General features: G+C 37.9%; 1 protein-coding gene across 10 annotated transcripts in view; it reads right to left on the reverse strand.

Moving 5' to 3' along the window:
* TASP1 (taspase 1) overlaps nucleotides 1-11,452 on the reverse strand; it is a 280,411-nt gene extending 268,959 nt beyond the window's left edge. For all 10 annotated transcript variants that reach the window (XR_007150907.1, XR_007150904.1, XR_007150905.1 and 7 more), the window contains exons 1-2: nucleotides 11,350-11,452; nucleotides 1,254-1,472 (exon numbers count right to left, since the gene is read on the reverse strand). Coding sequence is in view for 6 of the 10 variants with exons in the window: in XM_047852763.1 (XP_047708719.1) it covers nucleotides 1,254-1,398 (145 nt within the window). In the remaining 4 variants the exon portion in view is untranslated. The remainder of the gene's footprint in view (nucleotides 1-1,253; nucleotides 1,473-11,349) is intronic.
* Nucleotides 11,453-20,864: the final 9,412 nt, after the last annotated feature.

The following is a 20,864-nucleotide window of genomic DNA, read 5'->3' on the forward strand; positions in this document are numbered from 1 at the left end:
GGAGTCTGAAGGCAGGCATTCCTGGTCCCAAGTCTACTTCTAACTGGGTTATTTCTAAAATTTACCTCATTTCTTTGTAAAAATCTTTTGAAAGAAAAGCAAATTGAACCTGGGTTTCTTAGATTCTCCTGGATTAGATTCTGTAAGACTCCCCAAGTTATCTAGTCTAGATATAGCCAAAGTTTAATGACCAGGCAGGACACCAGTTTGGCAAGAAAAAACAATTCTACTCCTCACCCCATATCAAAGTTAATCTTGATCCCACCCTGTTTGACTGTCTGAGGAAAGTTAAAAGGAGATCCAGCCATTCCTTCTCCCTTCACAGAAGTCATGCATTTTAGATAAATGCAGGCAAATAAAAATGACTAAAGGAAAAAAAAAAAAAAAAAAGCCTGCTGAGAGCAGAGCTGCACTGCTCTGAAATCCAAAATCCTCAATGAGTGGGGACCCAGGAGTTGAACTTCACTGTGTCTGTCCCCCAGATCCTCTGAAGTAGAGATTATGGGCTGATGTATTACCAAAAGCACTAGACTGGGACTAAGGGTCCACATAAGGGTTTCTCAACCTGGCTCTAGCGCAAACTAGCCGTGAGGCTGGAGCTACTTAATCTCTCTTCCTCATTTTTAGTATTAAGGCAAACTAACTCCATGATCATAGAATTCTATTCTAAAAAGGCCACAACTCAATATGGGGTCAGTAAAATTTCTCAGTAGCATTATTTTTAAAAACAGAAACTAGAGTTTAAGAAATGACTTTGGGGGCACCTGAGTGGCTCAGTCGGTTAAGCATCTGACTCTTGGTTTCAGCTCAGGTCATGATCTTGCACTTTCGTGGGTTCAAGCCCCACATCGGGCTGTGCACTGGCAGTGTGGAGCCTGCTTAGGATTCTCTCTCTTCATCTCTCTCTGCACCTGCCCCACTCACACTGTCTCTCTCAAAATAAATAAATAAACTTAAAAAAAATTACTTTGTCTGATTCTAACACTACTTAATTATACCTATTACATATGGGGGTGAAAGTAAGTAGAGGGGTGAAAGGGTAGAGAAGTAAAGAAGACATAAGAAGAGCTGTCAGTATAAGATCTTCCAAGTAGGGAATAGGAGAGGCCTGTATTGAAGTCACTCTTTGGTTCCAACTCCTCTCTGGCAGTTTGCCTCCTCCAGATGTGAAATTCAATTCTCAGTGTACTTCAAGGCAAGAAAAAAAAAATCAACATTATTTTCATCTTCCGACTCACCCACTTAGAGCTTACCTGCATGTACCAACACAAAGCCCCCTCGCTTCTCCTTATGGGATTGCTTTGTTTCCAACTCTTTGACTGTTATTTTAGCAGCCGAAACCTGAGATGATCTGGAAGGCAGCCCTTCTCCAGAACTCATCCCCTTCTCCATGGTCATTCTCTGAGATTACCATCTTCTATTGGGGAAAGTGCATACTTCCATCCAAAAGTAATTGCAGGAGAAGAATTACCCTAAAGAAAAACAGCCAAAGATGGTATACATTTCCCTCTCTAACACAAACATAATTTATACAAATATGTGCAAAGATAACTTTCCAAAAACCTAATTTTAAAGTCATTTAACTGGATAATACAAAGAATATGAAAAGGTAAGATTTAAATCTCTGTCCACAGACAGTGCTTGCTTGAAGTCATATAAACAAAAGAACTGTTGAAAAAAGACTTCCTACTGAGTCTAAAGATATTTTATCTTTCACTGCATATACACTGTAGAAAACCTCAATATAACTTAAATATTACTTTCTACTCCCTCCAAACCAAATACTAATAATCTCTGGGACATTGTAGAATCAAAGATGGTGCCTTGATATAAAGCCCAGGTCGCAGCTTACTTTTTTCACCAGCTTTATTGCGATATAACTGACATACAACATTATGTAAATTTGCGTACAAAATGATTTGACACACACACACTGTGAAATGATCACCACAATAATATCAGTTAACATGCCCATCACCTCACATAATTAGTTTTTTGTGTGATGCGAAAATTTAAGATCTATAAATTGCTGCTTAAAGATATGAAGCAACAGATTCGCACTTGCCTGTGAAGAACTTAAGACAAACAGTACAATGCTCCACAGCTTGACTGTAAAACATAAATGCTAACAAAATTGTAAGACCAGACCAAGAAATGAAAATAACAACACTCGTGCAAATACTTAATTTTCATGAAAAGCTTTGTTTCTGAGGTGCTCAATAGATGACATATAAAATGTAATGACACAAACTAAAAACAACTTATACCACCAAGTTCCTAATTTTTCTCACAAGCTCACAAGCTTCTAGCAATCTTGGCTTAACAACAGTAATTATGGTATGGCAGAACATATCTCAGATTAGGGAAAAATGAATCATTTAAAAATCAACACAGAGATTTAAAGAAAATCTGAGAGTCGGGTGGCTGACATAAACACCTAGATTCATACTGTCAGGTAAAAATCTGTACTTTATTCTAAAATGGGGAGGGGCATAAGTCTTTCTTTTCTAATATAAAACATAAATAGTAACATAAAAAGTGACTTAGCTGCCTAATCCAAAAACTGGTGTTTCTCAAAGTGTGGTCTGCAGACCAGGGTTTGCTACCAGTGTGCAAGAGATTATTATTTCATTAATATTTTAATTGGTTTGTATACACATTTTCAATAAACAATGTGTACAACTTGTATAATTTTTTTTCTATTTCCTTGTTCTGTTTATATTTTTGAAGCAATTTTATCTATTAAATATAATAAAAAATTGAGCTTTTATTTTTATCTTTCATTCACAGTTCCATACTTCCATTTTGCTTGGGGTTTAGTTCTTTGGTTTGGGGTTTTGGTTCTTTTGCACTTTACAAATAGTCAACAATGGATTGAAAATTTTTTTAAGTTGGTTCTTTACACCAGAGGTGGTCTGAGAAGCACTGCAATATAGTATTTTAACTTCTTTTAATTCTTGGTTAAAAAGAGTCCATTGAGTTAGTATCAAAAATCGATGAAGAACTTACCAAACTCAACACCCAAAAAGCAAATAATCCAGTGAAGAAATGGGCAGAAGACATGAATAGACACTTTTCCAAAGAAGACATCCAGATGGCTAACAGACACATGAAAAGATGTTCAACATTGCTCATCATCAGGGAAACACAAATTAAAACCACAATGAGATACCATCTCACACCAGTCAGAGTGGCTAAAATTAACAACTCAGGAAATAACAGATGTTGGCAAGGATGTGAAGAAACGGGAACTCTCTTGCAGTGTTGGTGGGAATACAAACTGGTACAGCCACTCTGGAAAACAGTGTGGAGGTTCCTCAAAAAATTAAAAATAGAACTACCCTACGACCCGGCAATTGCACTACTAGGCATTTATCCAAGGGATACAGGTGTGCTATTTAGAAGGGAAGCACACACCGCCATGTTTATAGCAGCACTATCAACAATAGCCAAAGTATGGAAAGAGCCCAAATGTCCATCGATGGATGAATGGATAAAGAAGATATTGTATATATATACAATGGAGTATTACTCGGCAATCAAAAAGAATGAAATCTTGCCATCTGCAACTACGTGGATGGAACTGGAGGGTATTACGCTAAGTGAAATAAGTCAGTCAGAGAAAGACGGGTATCATATGTTCTCATTCACATGTGGAATTTGAGAAACTTAACAGACGATCATGGGGAAGGGAAGGAAAAATAGGATAAAAACAGAGAGGGAGGCAAACCATGACTCTTAAATACAGACAGCAAACTGAGGATTGGTGGGGGTGGGTAAAATGGCTGATGAGCTTTAAGGAGGGCACTAGTTGGGATGAGCACTGGGTGTTATACGTAAATGATGAATCATTGGATTCTACTGAAACCAGGACTACACTGCATGTTATCTCACTTGAGAATAAAAAATAAAAAAATAAAATAAAATGAAATGAAGTAAAATAAAATGAAGTAAAATAAAATATAAAATAAAATAAAATAAAATAAAATAAAATAAAATAAAATAAAAGTTTGATAGAAAAAAAAGAGTCCAGTGAATTTTTATCACAGAACATTTCATTTAAAGGACAAATAGCTTTTGGTCGCCTGGGTGGCTCAGTCAGTTAAGCGTCCAACTCTTAGTTTCAGCTCAGATGATGGTTTCACAATTCGTGGGTTCAAGCCTGACATCGGGCTCTGTGCTGATAGCCCTGACAGAAGGGTTCTCTCTCTCTCTCTCTCTCTCTCTCTGTCGCTCCTCCACTCACACTGTCTCTCTCTCAAAATAAATAAGCTTTAAAATATATATATATTTTTTAAAAAAGGACAAATAGAGGTTTTTTTATGTTTATTTATTAACTTTGAGACAGTGTTAGCCTGAGCAGGGTGAGGCAGAGAGGACGAGAGAGAAAGAATCCCAAGCAGGCTCTCCGCATCCATTCACAGCCCAATGCAGGGCTCACTCTCCCTAAGGATGAGATCATGACCTGAGCCAAAACCAGAGGTGGAGGCTTAACTGACTGAGCCACCCAGGTGTCCCTAAAGGACAGATAGTTTTAAATCAAAAAATATATTTGCTGTTGTACTAAAATGTTTATATATATTCATAAATGCAGGAAGAAAATTTGGATTACAAAAGAATGCTGATATTGATTAAATAAACATGAATTGAAATGCTGCTTTTGTTTTTGTTTTGTGGTTATTGCTGACTTTCTAAGGAAGGATTCTATTCTAATGACTTCACTTATTTGACTTAGGTTATTTAGTTATTTCTCTTTGGTTATTTCACTTATTTGACTTTGGTTACTACTTATTCATGTGTCAGTTGACCAAGTGGATTTTTTTTTTTTAATTTTTTTTCGAAGTGGAATTTAAATGATCAGCATACATGCCATCATGTCTGACCCAGCCATGAAATGAGCTTAGGCCCAATAGTCCCACAAACACAGGTGGAGTGAAAACTCAGGCCTCGGAAAATTAAGAGTTTCAGTTAAAATGAACACACATCCAAGCAGTATGAGTTATTAAACTTCAAGCTACTCTGACTCACCATTATCAGATCCATTCTTTCATAAATAAGAAACTGAAACACCTATATTTTACAATGAATAAGGCTGATGTAATAGCATTTTAATATATATGAGAGATTTAAAAACATTGCTTCTCAGGCTTATCTGAAAAAAATAAAATGTGGAAGATGAATTAATATGCTATTTCTTGAGCAATCTACCATCCCTCAGAGAGAGAATATCTGAAATATATTTAGCTAATCATGGCATCTCCATAAACTCCTCCAAAAATGTTGGCCCGAAGGTTCTGCTGGACTAGGAAAGGAACTTAAATACACAGGCTATCCAATGTACAACTCTGGCCTCCAACTCCCAATGGTTACCGGAATGTTTTGAGTTCAATTAGAAATGAAGCAACTTCTACTCCAACATCAGTTTTTGTTTAACTCAAAACCTATTAAAGGTCTGACCTAATAAATAAAGAGTTCCAACAAAAGACTTAAAAAAAAAAAAAAAAGACAACAAAGGGCAAATGGGCAAATCCCAGTTCATAGAAAAATTATACAACGGTTTAAACAGATCAAAAAAGGCTAAACCTCACTCAAAAGAAAGATACAAAACAAAACTACACCCAAATGCCATTTTTTAACTTGGGTTGGCCAACATCCAAATTATATCACGTTTTGAGGCAATTGAGAATCAGGAGTTCTCACACACTATAGTAGTAACCTAAAGATGACAGAACTGAACAAGAGCAATTTGGCAAAATCAATCAAAATTAGGAATGCACACTGAAGGATTATTTGCAATAGTAAAAATATGAACCAACAATATGTCTTAATGTAAGTGGTTAAAAATAAAAGCATCCTTTGGAAAAAATGAGAATACTCTTGATAAAGAAATACAGATTAACTAATCTTAAAGATATTTTGGTAAGCAAAAAAGGCATAGTACAGATGTACATGCAATACCATATTTTGAGGGAATGGGGAAAAAGTAATACAGCTAAATATATACGCAAAGTACAAATCTGCAAGAATATGCCAAAAAAAATACTATAATAGTGGCCACCAGAAGTAGATTTGAATGACTAATGGACAAAAGTGGGGTGGAAATTTATTGTTCATAATTTATACCTTTCAATTCTTAAAAATCTAAACATATTATTTACAAAAAAAAAAAAAAAACCTCTTTTCTTTTTTTTTTTTTTTTTTTTTTTTTATGGAAACATGAAGTAACTAGCTAAATCCAAGTTCCAAAATAGAGCAAGCCTATGAGATCTCACTTAAAAACTTCAGTAAGGGGGGAAATGTCATATGCTGAAACTTCTCAATACTCATCCCACCTAGGGCAGGAATAGACAAAAACATGGCCAAACCAACAATACTGCCCAAGAAGTCTGTTTTTGTTTTTCTGGATCTTGAACTTCTGAGGCCACACAAACTACAGGTAATCCAAAAAAAAAAAAAAAAAAAAAACAAAACAAAGAAAAAGGAAAAAAAAAAAAGATCATAGTGTTTGACCCCTACAGTTCAGACTAAGGAGTAAAAACTAAATCATTTCTGTAGACTAACATCAAATATCCCTGGGATTATTTTTTATCACATTTGTACTAATTGTTACAAATCATTATTTGAAATTGATGAAGCATACTTACATCATTATATTGATCCACAAGAAAAATGTCTAACATTTCAGCCAAGCTTTGAGGTAACATTCAGCACACAAAGTTTCCAATGAAAGGAGATGCACAAACATGTTATAGTTTTACACAACAGAAAACAATTATATGGTTAATTTTTATAATGCTTTTATTTATGAGTAATATACCTGAATATGGACATTTTGCAATTTTCCACTAGTGATGATATTAAAATTCATTTTATTGTTTCTAACAAACACTGGCAACTTGTCCATCCTCCGCAACAGTTATGTCAAAAATTAAACAAAGTTAGCATATGACCCAATAATTTCACTCCTAGGTATATACTCAAGAGAACTGAAAACATAGCCACACAAAAAAACTGTACATGAATGTCTTGGGCAGAATTATTTATAATAGTCAAAAAATGATTAACAATTCAAATGTCCAAGAACTGATGATAAGCAAATATGGTACATTCATATAATGGCATATTATTTAGCCTTAGAAAAAATAAGTACTGATACATAGTATGGCATGAATGAACCTTGAAAACAATCAAAGAAGTCAGACACAAAAGGCTGCATATAGTATGCTTCCATTTATGTGAAATGTCCAGAGTAGGCAAGTCTAAGGAGACAGAAAGTAGATTAATGGTTGCCTTGGGCTGGGAGGCTAAAGGGGAATTGGAGAGTGACTGCTCATGGGGGCGGGCTTTCTTTTGATGGCAATAAAAATGTTCTAAAACTGATTGTGGTGATGGTTGCACAATTCTGAATATACTAAATACCACTGAGTTGTACACTTTAAGTGGATAAATTATATGATAAATGAACTCTATCTTAATAAAGCTATTTGGAAAAAAACAAACTTCCTGCTTCACATAAATTGTATCTTTTCCAAGTTACCAAACTTAATGGCCTTTTCTGCTCACAACCCTTGTTCTCTAGATCCCCTAGAGATCTCCTAGATCCCCTGCTCTTCATGGCCCTCTGACCCTTCCCAACTTTATCCTCTTACATGACTCCCTGTCCATGGACCAGTTCTCAAATTTGAGCAATTTCATCCACTGCCAATCTTTCAAAACAATCATCCCTCAGTAAATCAGATGATTTGCAACTATTTATCCTGTCTCTTGAGCTCTAGCCACAAGTCTCCTGCATAGCTCAACCTGGATCCTCTTCACTCTTAGCCTACCCAAAACAAACTCATCTTTCCATAGAAATCTAGTTCTTTACACATTACTCCTTATTTTGCTTAATAGCACTAATTTTTTTCTAACACACCTTCATGTCATCTAGGACTATACCTACTTTCCAAGTCTATAAGTTTCTCCCTCAAGCATTTAACTTCCTTTTCCCTACTGCCTTGACCCTTGTTCAGCTCACATACCTCTTAGCATAAATGTTACAAAAAGCATTTTAACTTTTCTCCCCAAATCCAGACTATTGTAAAACAACCAACTACAAAAGGCTGCCAAAATAAATCTCATAAAAGGACAACTCCAATCAAAACGAATAGCATGCCAAAAGACATGAACAGACAATACGCAAAATAGGAAATATAAACTCGATATCCAATATTAAGGGAAGAATATTCAAAAAAATACAAATAAAAATGAAATCTTCCTAACTAGCACTGTACACCCCCCATAAACTGATGTAACCATTTGAAAAGGAATTCGTCAGTAAGTATCAGGAGACTTAAAATGTGTAATTTTGTATACACTACCTTTCCAGAGATACTCTGTATGAACTAGTCTACACTAAAGCACAAGTAACAATAATACTGTGGATACCTCTAAGGAGAACTGGGAGACTGAGGGGCAAAGATGAAAGGAAAACTTGATTTTCTAATAGCTTTATGTATTTGATTTTTTTTTTTAACCATGTACTATCTACAGGTTTAAGTTAGCCATCTCTGAGACTAAGATGAATGTAAATTAATCTGATTATCAAGGCCAGAAAAGAAAACTCAGAATAAAACATTGTTTCTGCTCTAGGGACTTTGAAGACACTGATTTAAGGTCTAAATCTTGACCCCATTTCTCTCAAAGACTTTTATTTTCCTACTGCATGTGATGACACTTTTTTTTTTCTTTACACCACTTAGAAAACTATTGCATGTCCTGTTTGCCCCTGGTGTTGAAGTTTTTCACTCTAGATTTATTTAGTCTTTTAGAAACAGTTGAAAGAATAATAAATCAGGGAATACATTCATCTTATAGCAAAAGGCTTTTGTAGAAATACAGCCCTTAAGCTATAGCAACTGATGGATAAAGAAACACTTTGCCACTCTTAACATCATGACACTGAAGGTTTAATGCCTCATTCAATGAGCTCCAAAACAGACTTATTTCATCTTTGACCCAGTAATTTCAATTTTGAGAACACTTTCTACCAAAATAACTTCAAACACAAAAAAGACTTTATGTCTTTTATGCTGTGTTTAACACAGGATAATATAGAAAAACAAAAATCTGGGAGTGACCTAAATATCCAACATAGAAAAATGGTTAACAAATGATAACCTCTATTATTTATGGTCAATATGTTTTCAACAAGGGTACCAAGGCCATTAAATGAGGAAAGGAGAGTCTTCAACAAATGGTGCTGGAAAAACTGAATAGCTACATGCAAAAGAATGAACTTGGAATCCTACTTATTCCTACCCACCTATTCCTTGATATACACAGATCAAGAACTAAATGTAAGAACTAAAACTATAAAATTCTTAGGAAAAAACATAACCTTGCCTTTGACAATGGTTACATAGGACACCAAAAGCACAAGCAACCAAAGAAAATATAAATAAATTAGTATTCACCAAAAGGTTAAACGTTTATACTTCAAAGGACACTATTCAAAAAGCAAAAAGAAACCCCACAAAATGGAAAGAAAAAAAAAAAAAAAACCACTGCAAATTATATACCTGATAAAGGACTTGCCTCCAGACTATATAAAGAACTCATATAATATCAAAGTTTTTAAAATCTCAACATAAAAATGAGCAAAGGAATTAGACTGACATTTCTCCAAAGATACAAAAAAGACTAATAAGCATATGAAAAGATGCTCAACATTACTAGCCATCAGGGAAATGGAAATCAAAACCACAGTGAGATACCATTTCATAAGCAATAGCATAGCTATAATTCAAAAGATAGATAATAAGTGCCAACAAGGATATGGAGAAATCAGAACCCTCTTATCCTGCTGGACAGACCACTTTGGAAAACATCTGGCAGCTCCTCAAAAAGTTCAATGTAGTTACCATATGACCCAGCATTTCCACTCCTAGATATATACCCAAAAGAACTGAAAACCTATAACCACACAGAAACCTGTACCTGAATGTTTACAGAATTATTCATAATAGTCAAAAAGAGAATTCAATTCAAATATCCAACTGATGATGGATAAACAAAACGTGGCATATTCATATAATGGAATATTATTCAGCCATTAAGAAGGAAAGCAGTACTGATACATAATACAACATAGATGAACCTTGAAAACATTATGCTAAGTAAAAGAAGGCAGATACAAAAGGCCACATATTATATAGTTCCATTTGCATGAAATGTCCAGAATAGGAAAATCAATAGACACAAAAGTGGATTAAAACGGGAAGTGATTATAATGGACAGTTTCTTTTGGAGATGATGAAAATGTTCTGGAACTATATAGTGGTGATAGGTGCACAACTCTATCAGTATAGTAAAAAAACAATGAAATTTACAATTTAAAAGGATGGGTCTATGGTATGTTAATTATATCTAAAGGGAAAAAAAGATCTATGCAATGGATGCAATGTACAAAAATTATGCTTTTTGGTTATAACCACACTTTATACACACACACACTATAATCACAAATAGGTTGAGAATTTGCTATTAAAAAAAAAGGAAAGGGATCAAAATGCTGGGTTGGTAAAACTACAGGTGACCTCTTTATAATTATTTCTGCGTTCTCCAGATATTCTTTAATAAGCATGCACTGCTTTTTACGAGTGGGGGTGGAGCTTTATTTAAAACAAACAAAAAAGGAAACTGTTTTAACTCCCGAGTGCATAAAAATTCCTTAGGTTAGTATTCAACGATCTCAGTCACATGGTCCCGAAAATACCTTTCCTTTCCCCTCCCCTACAGAGGCGAGTCAAGTTAAACTCCCTCCTTCCGGAAACACGATGCCCTCTATTTCCAGGGCTGCTCCAGCTCCAGTTTTCCACCCTCTCCATCTTCTCGGTCCTTTCCTCCGCCGCCGCCTGAGCAGCAAATGCTAACGTCCTGACGGACCCTAACCAGGCCTCTTACACCACGGGGCTGCCCTGGCCCCAACCCGCCACGCACGACTAGGGCGCACACTCTCGGGTCTCTGCGAGCCTCCGACTCGGAGAACCCCGCAGCCCGCACTGCAAAGTGAGTGAAGGGCAGTGAGGACTGCCCACACACAGACAGCCCCTTCCTCGGGGAAGGAACGAGACCGCCAAGCTGGAGCCAACGCTGAGAAGGGGACCGACACGGGCGCCACGCGCGACCGAGGGGCCGAGGGACGTCCCGGATCCGCTCCTTCAGCACCGCCCCAGGCAAGTGGGCATCATGCGCGCCGCCCCCTCCCGGCCCCGGAGAGGATGTCCCGGTGAGCGTACGGGGCCTGGACAGAGGCAGCGCCGCCGCGGCTGCAGCAGCGCGGACAGCGTGAGAAAGAGGGACACTCACCCGCGTCAGCCCCGAGCCCTCACAGCACCGGAAGTAGTCACCCTCCCGTTGCCAGGGTGAGGAAGCGGGGCTTACGTCAAGCTTTTCCATTGGGCATGCGCCTAGCCACGTGGCCGGAAGCTTACGCCCACGCGCTGATCTGACTCGGCCCACTGCTAGCGAACGTTTCACCTGGCAGCAGAAGTTCTGCGTGGAGTTCACCTGGAGCTTAGTTCTGAGCTGCGCAGGCGCTGTTGCCTATCTCCCCTCAACCAGCCTCTTAGTGAGCCGGCGTCCTGTGACTGTTAACTGATCCGAGTGGTTTGGCAGACCAGCGATGTGATAGGACATGAAATTAGAGCAGCCATGATTTAATGAAGTGACACTTCAGAACTTAATTTTACTCTGTCTTTGCAGCCCCCCCCCCCCCCCGCCCCCGCCCGGCCCCATACAGTAGGGAAAACTACAGTTCTGCCCGGATTCCATATGGGAGGTGAGAGCTAGCCCTGCCCTGGGGACAATAAAAGTGTGAATAACCTTTCTTTTACACGTAGCATCCAAGATCAAGATCCAGCAACAATGTAATCCCTCTAATGTTTCTTTGTAACTATTAACAAGAGTCCTTTAACAAGTAACCAACCACCTTTCAACCTGTTTTAGGAAGCAAAAATTGAAAGAAGTAAAGCAATAGCTCTATGGTCCCCAGACCAGAAGTTTAACTTGACCCTGGCCCTTGCTAGAAGTACAGTTTATGAAAAGAAGTCCCACCTCGCTGGGGTGTAAAATACATAAATAAATAAATAATTTTTTTAAGTATTTAATTGCAGATTGAAATAGCAGTCCACTTCTATCTGATTATCTAAAATTTTTTTTTTTTTTTCTTTTTTTTTTTTTTTTTTTTTAATTTTTTTTTTTTTTCAACGTTTATTTATTTTTGGGACAGAGAGAGACAGAGCATGAATGGGGGAGGGGCAGAGAGAGAGGGAGACACAGAATCAGAAACAGGCTCCAGGCTCTGAGCCATCAGCCCAGAGCCTGATGCGGGGCTCGAACTCACGGACCGCGAGATCGTGACCTGGCTGAAGTCGGACGCTTAACCGACTGCGCCACCCAGGCGCCCCGTGATTATCTAAAATTTTAAGACTGATGATACTATATCCTGTTGGTGAGGATTGAGAAAACAATCACTCTTGTTCATTGTTGGAGGAATAAAGATTTGCGCATGTTTTTGGAGGGCAATTTGATGGTCATCTACCACAATTTTAAATGTACTTACCCTTTGACTCAGAAGATCCAGTTTTCTCTCTGTCTCTCTCTCTCTCTCAAAAAAATAAATAAATAAACTTAAAAAAAAAATAAAAAGGGGCGCCTGGTGGCTTAGTAGGTTGAGCATCGGACTCGGTTTTGCCTCAGATCATGATTTCATGGTTCATCAGTTCCAGTTGGCACCAGACTCCATGCTGACAGTGCAGAGCCTGCTTGGGATTCTCTCTTCTTTGGATTCCCTCTCTCTCTCTGCCCCTCTACCACCCTCCCTCTCTGTCTCTCTCAAAAATAAATAAATAAACTTAAATTAAAAAAAAAAAAGAACCGCTTTTAAGAGTCTACCTACAATATTTCTATATGTGCACAAAGATATACATATTCATGCAAAAAAATACTCATCAGATAATGTCTACAAGTTTGGCACTGCTCAAGGAGGTTTATTGCACCATTGCTTGTGCAGGAGAAAAGGAAAAAACTGGAAACTTGAATTTCTATCAATATGGAATAGCTAAATAAGTTATTAAAACACAATGATGATCTAACCATTTTTAAGTACTAAAATGAAAAGCTATCAATGGCCTGTGGTTAACTAAAAAAAAAAAAAAATCCGAAATAATACTTAACATATAATTTACATATGTGTGTCTGTGTATTTATTTTTATTATATTTACATACATACATATACAATATATGTGGGAAATAGAAGGTCATGTACTAAAATACAAATGAAACTACTAACAGAAATAAGATTGGATTGAGTTGGGGTGAAATCGTTTTTGTTTTATTTAATTTACATCAGGTTGCCAGTGCTCAAGGCCCATTTCTATCTACTAAGGACACTTACATATAGCAGGATGCTAAGGTCTAGGTTTTTAAGCCCATCAGGTGAAAAGCAGAAACAACACAGTCTTTAGTAAGAACAGAAACAAGAGACAGTGGACTTGATCTCATAGGCTTCTAGTTTTAAAGTCACTGGATACAGAATAAGAAAAACATATTTCTTAAATGTTTTTAAAAATAAGTGAGGGAGTAGAAAAAAATAAGTGAGGGAGTAGAAAACCAAACAAAGATTAAGAAAATACAAGGGGCACCCGGATGACTCAGTCAGTTGAGCATCTGACTTCAGCTCAGGTCATGATCTCACGGTTCTACTCATGATCTTAGGGTTTGTGGATTCAAGCCCTGCATTGGGCTCTCTGTTGACAGCACAGAGCCTGCTTCAGATCCTTTGTCCCCACCCTCTCACTCTGCACCTTCCACATGCACTCTCTCTCTCTCTCTCTCTCAAAAATAAAAAATAAACATTAAAAAAAAGAAAATACCTAAAAATTATCTGATAGAATTGAAAAAATTAAAGATCTAGGACTACAAAATTGTTCACTAAAATAATAACAATAATAACAGCATATGGGTTAAATATTACTTACACACTACTTAAGAAAAAAATCAAGCAAATTGGAAACTAGATATAAAGAAATTACCCAGAATGAGGATCAGGGAAACAAAGAGGTGGAATATATGGAAGAGAATGTAATAGACATGGAAGAGAGAATGGTAAGGATAGAATGTCTAATATATATAACATTAGAATTCCGTGAACATAAAAAAATGGAATGAACGAAGAAGATGTAATATTTTAAGAGATGACAGACATACTTATGGTTCTTGAGTTTGAGACCTGCATCCAGATCTGTGCTGACAGCTCAGAGCTGGAGCCTGCTTCAGATTCTGTGTCTCCCTCTCTCTCTGCCTCTCTCTCTCTCTCTCTCTCTCTCTCAAAAATAAATAAATAAATAAATAAATAAATAAACATTAAAGAAAGACAATAGAGGGGCGCCTGGGTGGCTCAGTCAGTTAAGCATCCAACTTCGGCTCAGGTCACGATCTCACGGTCCGTGAGTTCAAGCCCCATGTCAGGCTCTGGGCTGATGGCTCAGAGCCTGGAGCCTGCTTCCGATTCTGTGTCTCCCTCTCTCTCTGCCCCTCCCCCATTCATGCTCTGTCTCTCTCTGTCTCAAAAATAAATAAACGTTAAAAAAAAAAAAAAGACAATAGATATGAATTATCCAGAATTGATGAAAAACAAACTCTCATATTTGGGAAGGTCATGAATCTCAAGCTGGATATATAAAAGAAATACAAACCTAGACACATAATACTGAAATTTCAGAATATCAAAGACAAAAATATCTTAAAAGCAACCAGAGACAAAATACCTAAAGAGAAATGATTAGACTGAAATTAGATGTCTTGGTTTAACAATTGAAGGTAGAAGACGAAAACGGTATTTTTGAATTACTGATAAAATATTTCCAAAGTCCTGAAGAAATGTCAACCTAGAATTGTTTACCCAGCTAAACAAGCATTCAGGAATGAGAGTGTATTGAGGATATTTTCAGATGAAACCAAACTGAGAAAATTTACTATGAACCAAAGTATTTATAAAAGATACAATTCAGGAGGAAGAAGATAATTCCAGAAAAATCATTTAAAAAGAAATAAATGTTGACTTTGAGGATCCCAAGTTCTGAGCCTAAGATTCTTATGACAGGTTTAAAGAGTTGCCTTTATCTCCAGAGACTTAGTCTCTAATCCTCTGATATCTATGCTATTTCTTGTTATGGTAAAGGATTTGACATATCACCAGTAACCACAGAGTGTTCTATATCTGTAATATGTCATCTTACTGTTTTGGTATATGGCAGTGCAGTGGATAATTTTTCTGAAATGGCCACACATTGTCCACCTCACATGCTCTTTGAACGATGAGACTTTGATACTCCTTCCATATAAAGGTGTGTCTACCTATGTTCCCCACCCTTGACACTCTGAGCCAGCTTGTGACTATAGCAGAAGCCATGCCATGTAACTTCTGAAAAGCAATGCAATTTCTTTGCAATTCTCTCTTGCAATGCTTGCTCTTAGATCCCAGCCACCATGCTCTGAGGAAGCACAAGCAACTGCATGGGAAAATCATATATTGACATTGTGACCAACAGCTCCAGGTAAGATCCCAGCTGGCAGCCAGCACCAACTACCAGACATGTAATTGAATGGGCCTTCAGAAGATCCGGTCTTCAGCCATGGATTAACTTCCAGCCTTTGAGTCTTCCCAGCTTAGGTGTCATGAGCAGAAACAGGCCATCTCCCCTTGCCCTTTCCAAATCTTGATAATAATAACAATGAAATAGCTTTTGTTTATGTTTACAGTACAAGTAGCACTTAGTCATAGGCTCCAACAACAGAACCACAGTCCACTGGCTCTTATATTGAGGGCATCATGCCATGACCCTGACACTGAAAGCCCAAAGAAAGATAGCAATGGCTGGGAGGATGTCCTCATGATTCTGGACAACTCCAGTGCCTCCAGTTTGCCCATCTTATCTTCACTAACTAGATCTCTCTCTCTCTCTCTCTCTCTCTCTCTCTCTCTCTCTCTTTCTTTTGTACACTCCCACCATAGATAAGTCACATGGGGACTTTTTTCTTTATATTTCTACCAGTGACTTCTAGTGATGGAAGAGAAAGTTTATTACATAGTAATTGTAAGAGTAACCACTTATTACATGGCAGTAGTAACTGGAACAGATTTTGTTACTTAGAAGTGGATGAATATCATAACAAAACATAACAAAATAATGTAACAAGACTAAAACATGTGGCATTGCCTTTGGAACTAGGTGAAGCAACCAGAATGGGAGGGGATCCTAAAGGAGAATGTTAGAAATCTAAAAGGCCTTGAGGAGGCTGCACTAAGGGCACAAAGGGAGCTAAGGAAGATGTTGTTGAGCAGGGTCCCTTGTTACATAGGACCAAAAATTCGACCCAGTCTTTGGGGAACAGATACATACTATCCCCAGTGTGCCCTGCCTGAATTCCTGACCCACATAGTCAATCTATAAGCATAATAAAATAGTTGATTTTTTATATCATTGAATATGGAGCATTTTTTTAAACAGCAATATTAAATGGAACAGGCAGAAATAGAAAAGATGTTTGTAGTTTTTAATGCATAGATAAATCACTATGTTGTACCTCTGAAACTAATGTAACATTGTATGTCAACTATACTGAAATAAAACAAACAAACAAACAAACAAATAAATGCATAGATAGGCTCCCTTCCATTGATAGGACAACACTGTTACCGACTGCATTCCCAGAATTTAGCTACATGTAGCAATCACCTCCCAAAGCTGCTCTGCAAACCTTTATCTTGGGCACCCAACCCAGACACCTCTCTTGACACCCTCTAGCAGTTTAAGTAAAAGTAACAATCTTCTATCTAACCTGCCTTCATACCCAATTTTTCAGATTTCTAACCTGTGTCAGTGCAGTTGCTCTAAGGTCTTTTGAAATATTAAGGATGGGCAGTTATCTAATCAATTCATGGAAGTTGTTAAATATAAAAGAAAGGTTTCTACTAGTTAATCTCCTTCAAGAAAAATCTTACCTCCCCATTCTCCCTTCTTTCAACTCCCAAACAAAAGCCAAAAGCTAACTGAGGAAAAAGAGCAGGGGACATGCATGGATGGTAGGCTGCAAAAAAAAATAGATGCCCATTGTCCAGGATGCTTTGAATGCAACTTCATAATTCTTTTCAATATAGGGTCAGGGTCTTTCCCCTCCCAATAACGTTTATATCTGCCAATGCTGTATAATCTACTTTTGTGAATTCAATGCAATTTCAGCAAACTTAAAACAAATTATTTGTTTGGAATTATTAACTCATTATTTTATATTGTTTAGAACACATAACATGTCTCCACGTTTATAATTTTTACAAAGAAGAATGTGCCTGATAGTATTTGGCGGGGGGGCGGAGGGGGGGGGATGGGTTATTTAGCTTCTATTCCAATGCTTCTCTTAAGTGTGAGAATGACATTAAAGGGAAGTGATTTGTATATTAAGCTATAACTTTTTTTTTTTTACTTCTTATTATGGACATTTTCAAAGGTGTACAAAAGTAAGGAGAATAATGTAATGGCATCCCATATTCCAGTCACAAATTAACCTGTAGTTATATGGGTTTATTCTGGCTGCTCACGTTTTGTTAGCAGATGCCTCTGGCTCTGATTTCATCTCTAGCAAGCATCTCCAACTTGCAATGTCAGCTTCCCTGGCTTTCTATTTTCTGGCCTCAAGCCATTTCCAATGCCACATACCTTTCTCAGCCTTAATGCCCAAACACAGCCTAGAAACAATTGTGTCTAGACACTCCCCAAGGCAACCCTCAACCAAAGATGGGTTTCATGCTCCAGCTTTCTGTTCTTCCCCCATTTCTGAAAGTCATTCCTATAAACTTCTCAGATCTCAAGGTATCGAGTCATGGGTTGCCTACAGCAGCAATTGCTTCCTTCCCCCTGCCTTATTGCATGGTCCTCACTTCTGCTTCCTACAACCGCCTCCCAAAAAACTTCATGCACCTGAGTTCCTTTCTCAGGGTCTACGTTCAGGGGAACCCAAATGAAGACCAGCATCCTTCATCCAGTCATACCTTTTGGTTATGTTCTAAGTCTAATATTCATTCTTATGAAGACAGAATAGATCTTCTTCCAGATACGGGCCAGTGTGGCTAACTGCCATAGAGAACTTGGGAGCAGCCTAATTCTGTTTTTCTACCAAAATTAAGAGTAGATTTTCTTCCAATATTCTTGCTTAGCTAAAGAGGAAGAAAAGAGCAAATGAAGGGACAAAGAAAAGGGAGAGAGGGAGGAAGGAAGCTTAAGGAAGGAAATGAATGACCTATTCTTTCCAACAGGTTTTACTACAGAATTAAATTTTGCTTTAGGAGCTGAACATCAATAATTTCACCCACCCTATCTGAATTCTGAGCTTTTCTTCCAAATCCCAGACTAGAACCATTCTAACCCAGGAGTACCCTGAGGATGTGTTAGCAAGCAAATTGGCTGTCAGCACCTGAGATCTGGAAACACACCCAGGCCCCCAAGGAAGCTGGACCCAAGGGTCAGAGGATAGCACTATTGTAGCCTAATATCTGTAATAGGAAACAGATGCTCCCAGCTGTCACCTGCCATCAGCCTGCTCATCGACTGTTTTCAGTCCTGGCTCCTTCTGGACCAACCCAGCTGTGTAAACACACTTTTATCCACAAGCCGTCCATGGGGGCAGCCAATGGATCTGTCTTTTTTCTGTTAGAAGAGCCTGCCTGTGGTGAACATGAGGCTTAACTCATTAGAATAACAATTAAACAAAGGTAGATTTTTTTTCTTTTCCTTTTCTTTGTAATTTTTAGCCTCTATTTTCTTTGCTATCAGGATGCCTGGGTGGTGTTAGCTGATGGTTAATCTACTGAAAGCTGAGGGGCAAAGGGAAACTGTTGGAAATAGTAATGCTTTAAAGAAATATGGAGAGGCAGTATGAGAGAATGGGATGCTTTAGTTCTAGAAGTAATCACATATCTTTGGGAACATCACTTAACTTCTTTGAGCCTCATTTTCTTTTATATGTGAAATGAAAGGGTTAGTCTAGCTGATCTCTAAGAACTTTCCCATTACTAATATTTAAAGTAATTTGTCATTCCCATGGGTGTTTAACATACTCTTTTACTCAACACATACTTTCTGAGCATCTACTACCAGCCTAGAAGTCTGAACAGCATTTTCAAAACATTAGCACTAGATTCTTGAGAGCCCAGGCTATATAGTAGGCATCTGTTTTCTTTTCTGTCTCTAGTTTCCCTTTTTTCCCCTGGTAACAATGTTCCTTGGGCTATGGAGACTGATCCCTAATCCCATTTTATGTGGCTTTGCTGAGTCTTCCAGTCATAGCCTGGAGCAAGTATGAGCACATGATCCAGACATAGCTAATCACATACCATCCTGGGGCTATAAGGAAGGCTCAGGACTCATTCAGTCCAATCCAAATTCTTCCCTGGAATCTTACATTATTGACGTTTAAAGAGTGCTCTTTTTTTTTTTTCTTTTTTTTAAGTAATCTCTATGCCCCAAAATGGGACTCAAACTCATGACCCCAACATCAAGAGTCATATGCTCTACTGACTGAGACAGCCAGGTGCCCCAAGGGAGAGAACCCTCTTTTACATGTAGGGCCACTAAATTGGAAAGAGATAATATCTGTAGCCATTCTCTTTCCCTTTTGCATAGGAAAAGTCCATATGGAGTTGGAAAACTATGTGTTGGGAAAGGCCAACACATAAAGAGAAGCAGAGTCAAGAGATGGGGAGAGGGGCGCCTGGGTGGCTCAGTTGGTTAAATGTCCAACTTTGGCTCAGGTCATGATCTCACAGTCCATGAGTTTGAGCCCCATGTGGGACTCTGTGCTGACAGCTCAGAGCCTGGAGCCTGCTTCAGATTCTGTGTCTCCCTCTCTCTCTCTGCCTCTCTCTCTCTCTCCCTTTCAAAAATGAATAAGCCTTAAAAAAGTTTTTTTAAAGAAATGGGGAGAAATTTCAAATGGTCTAGTTTGAAGGCTTCTTCTTCCCAGGTATGTATGCTAACCTCTTTCTCAGCTACTTTGAGATGGCTTTATGTCACTTCCAGCCAAAAAAGTCCTGACTGATACATAGTCAAACTATTTATTTTTAATATAATTCTCACAGTGTTTGGAATTTGTCCAAGGTTAGCTCTGCCAGTGAGTAGCAGATCTGTGACCCAATCATTGGTCTCCTGAGTCCAAACCAATTCTTTTATTTTTCTGTGTTTCTTCCAACTTTGTATGATGAAAATTTTCAAACATTCATAAAACTTAAAAAGTAAAAAACAAAAACAAAACAAAACAAAAAGACCAAGCACCTATATATCTACCATGTAGATTCTACCATTTATATCTGGCTGTACTTGCTTTTCATGCATCTAACCATTTTCTATCCAGGCAATAATCTATCTCATTTTTAAAAACAAGTTGCAAAGTTGCAAAGTCCTCTTTGCTATACCTCACCCTTTATAGGCATGGTGGTATATTGGACAGGACTTGAATGGGCAAGCTTGCCCATATGCGTGATGTACAAGGGCCTCTCATGGCACAGGATGGAACCAGGGATGGGAAAGGAAGGGGGCTGGATGTGAGTCAGAGGCCTCCACAGGATAAGAGTGGTGAGCCTAGAAGAGACACACAACAAATAAGTAAAAAATTAGGTGGACAAAATAATTTTTGTTACTAATGAGTGTTATGAAGAATACAAAGCAGAGCAATATCATAGAGGATGTTTGTGTGTCAGAGAAAATAATATTAGATCAGCCCTAGGAAAGCTGCCTAGTGAACATGACTTTGGGATTATACCTCAGTG

Source organism: Prionailurus viverrinus, chromosome A3 (genome assembly GCF_022837055.1).
Source record: "Prionailurus viverrinus isolate Anna chromosome A3, UM_Priviv_1.0, whole genome shotgun sequence".
In the NCBI taxonomy this organism is placed as follows: domain Eukaryota; kingdom Metazoa; phylum Chordata; class Mammalia; order Carnivora; family Felidae; genus Prionailurus; species Prionailurus viverrinus.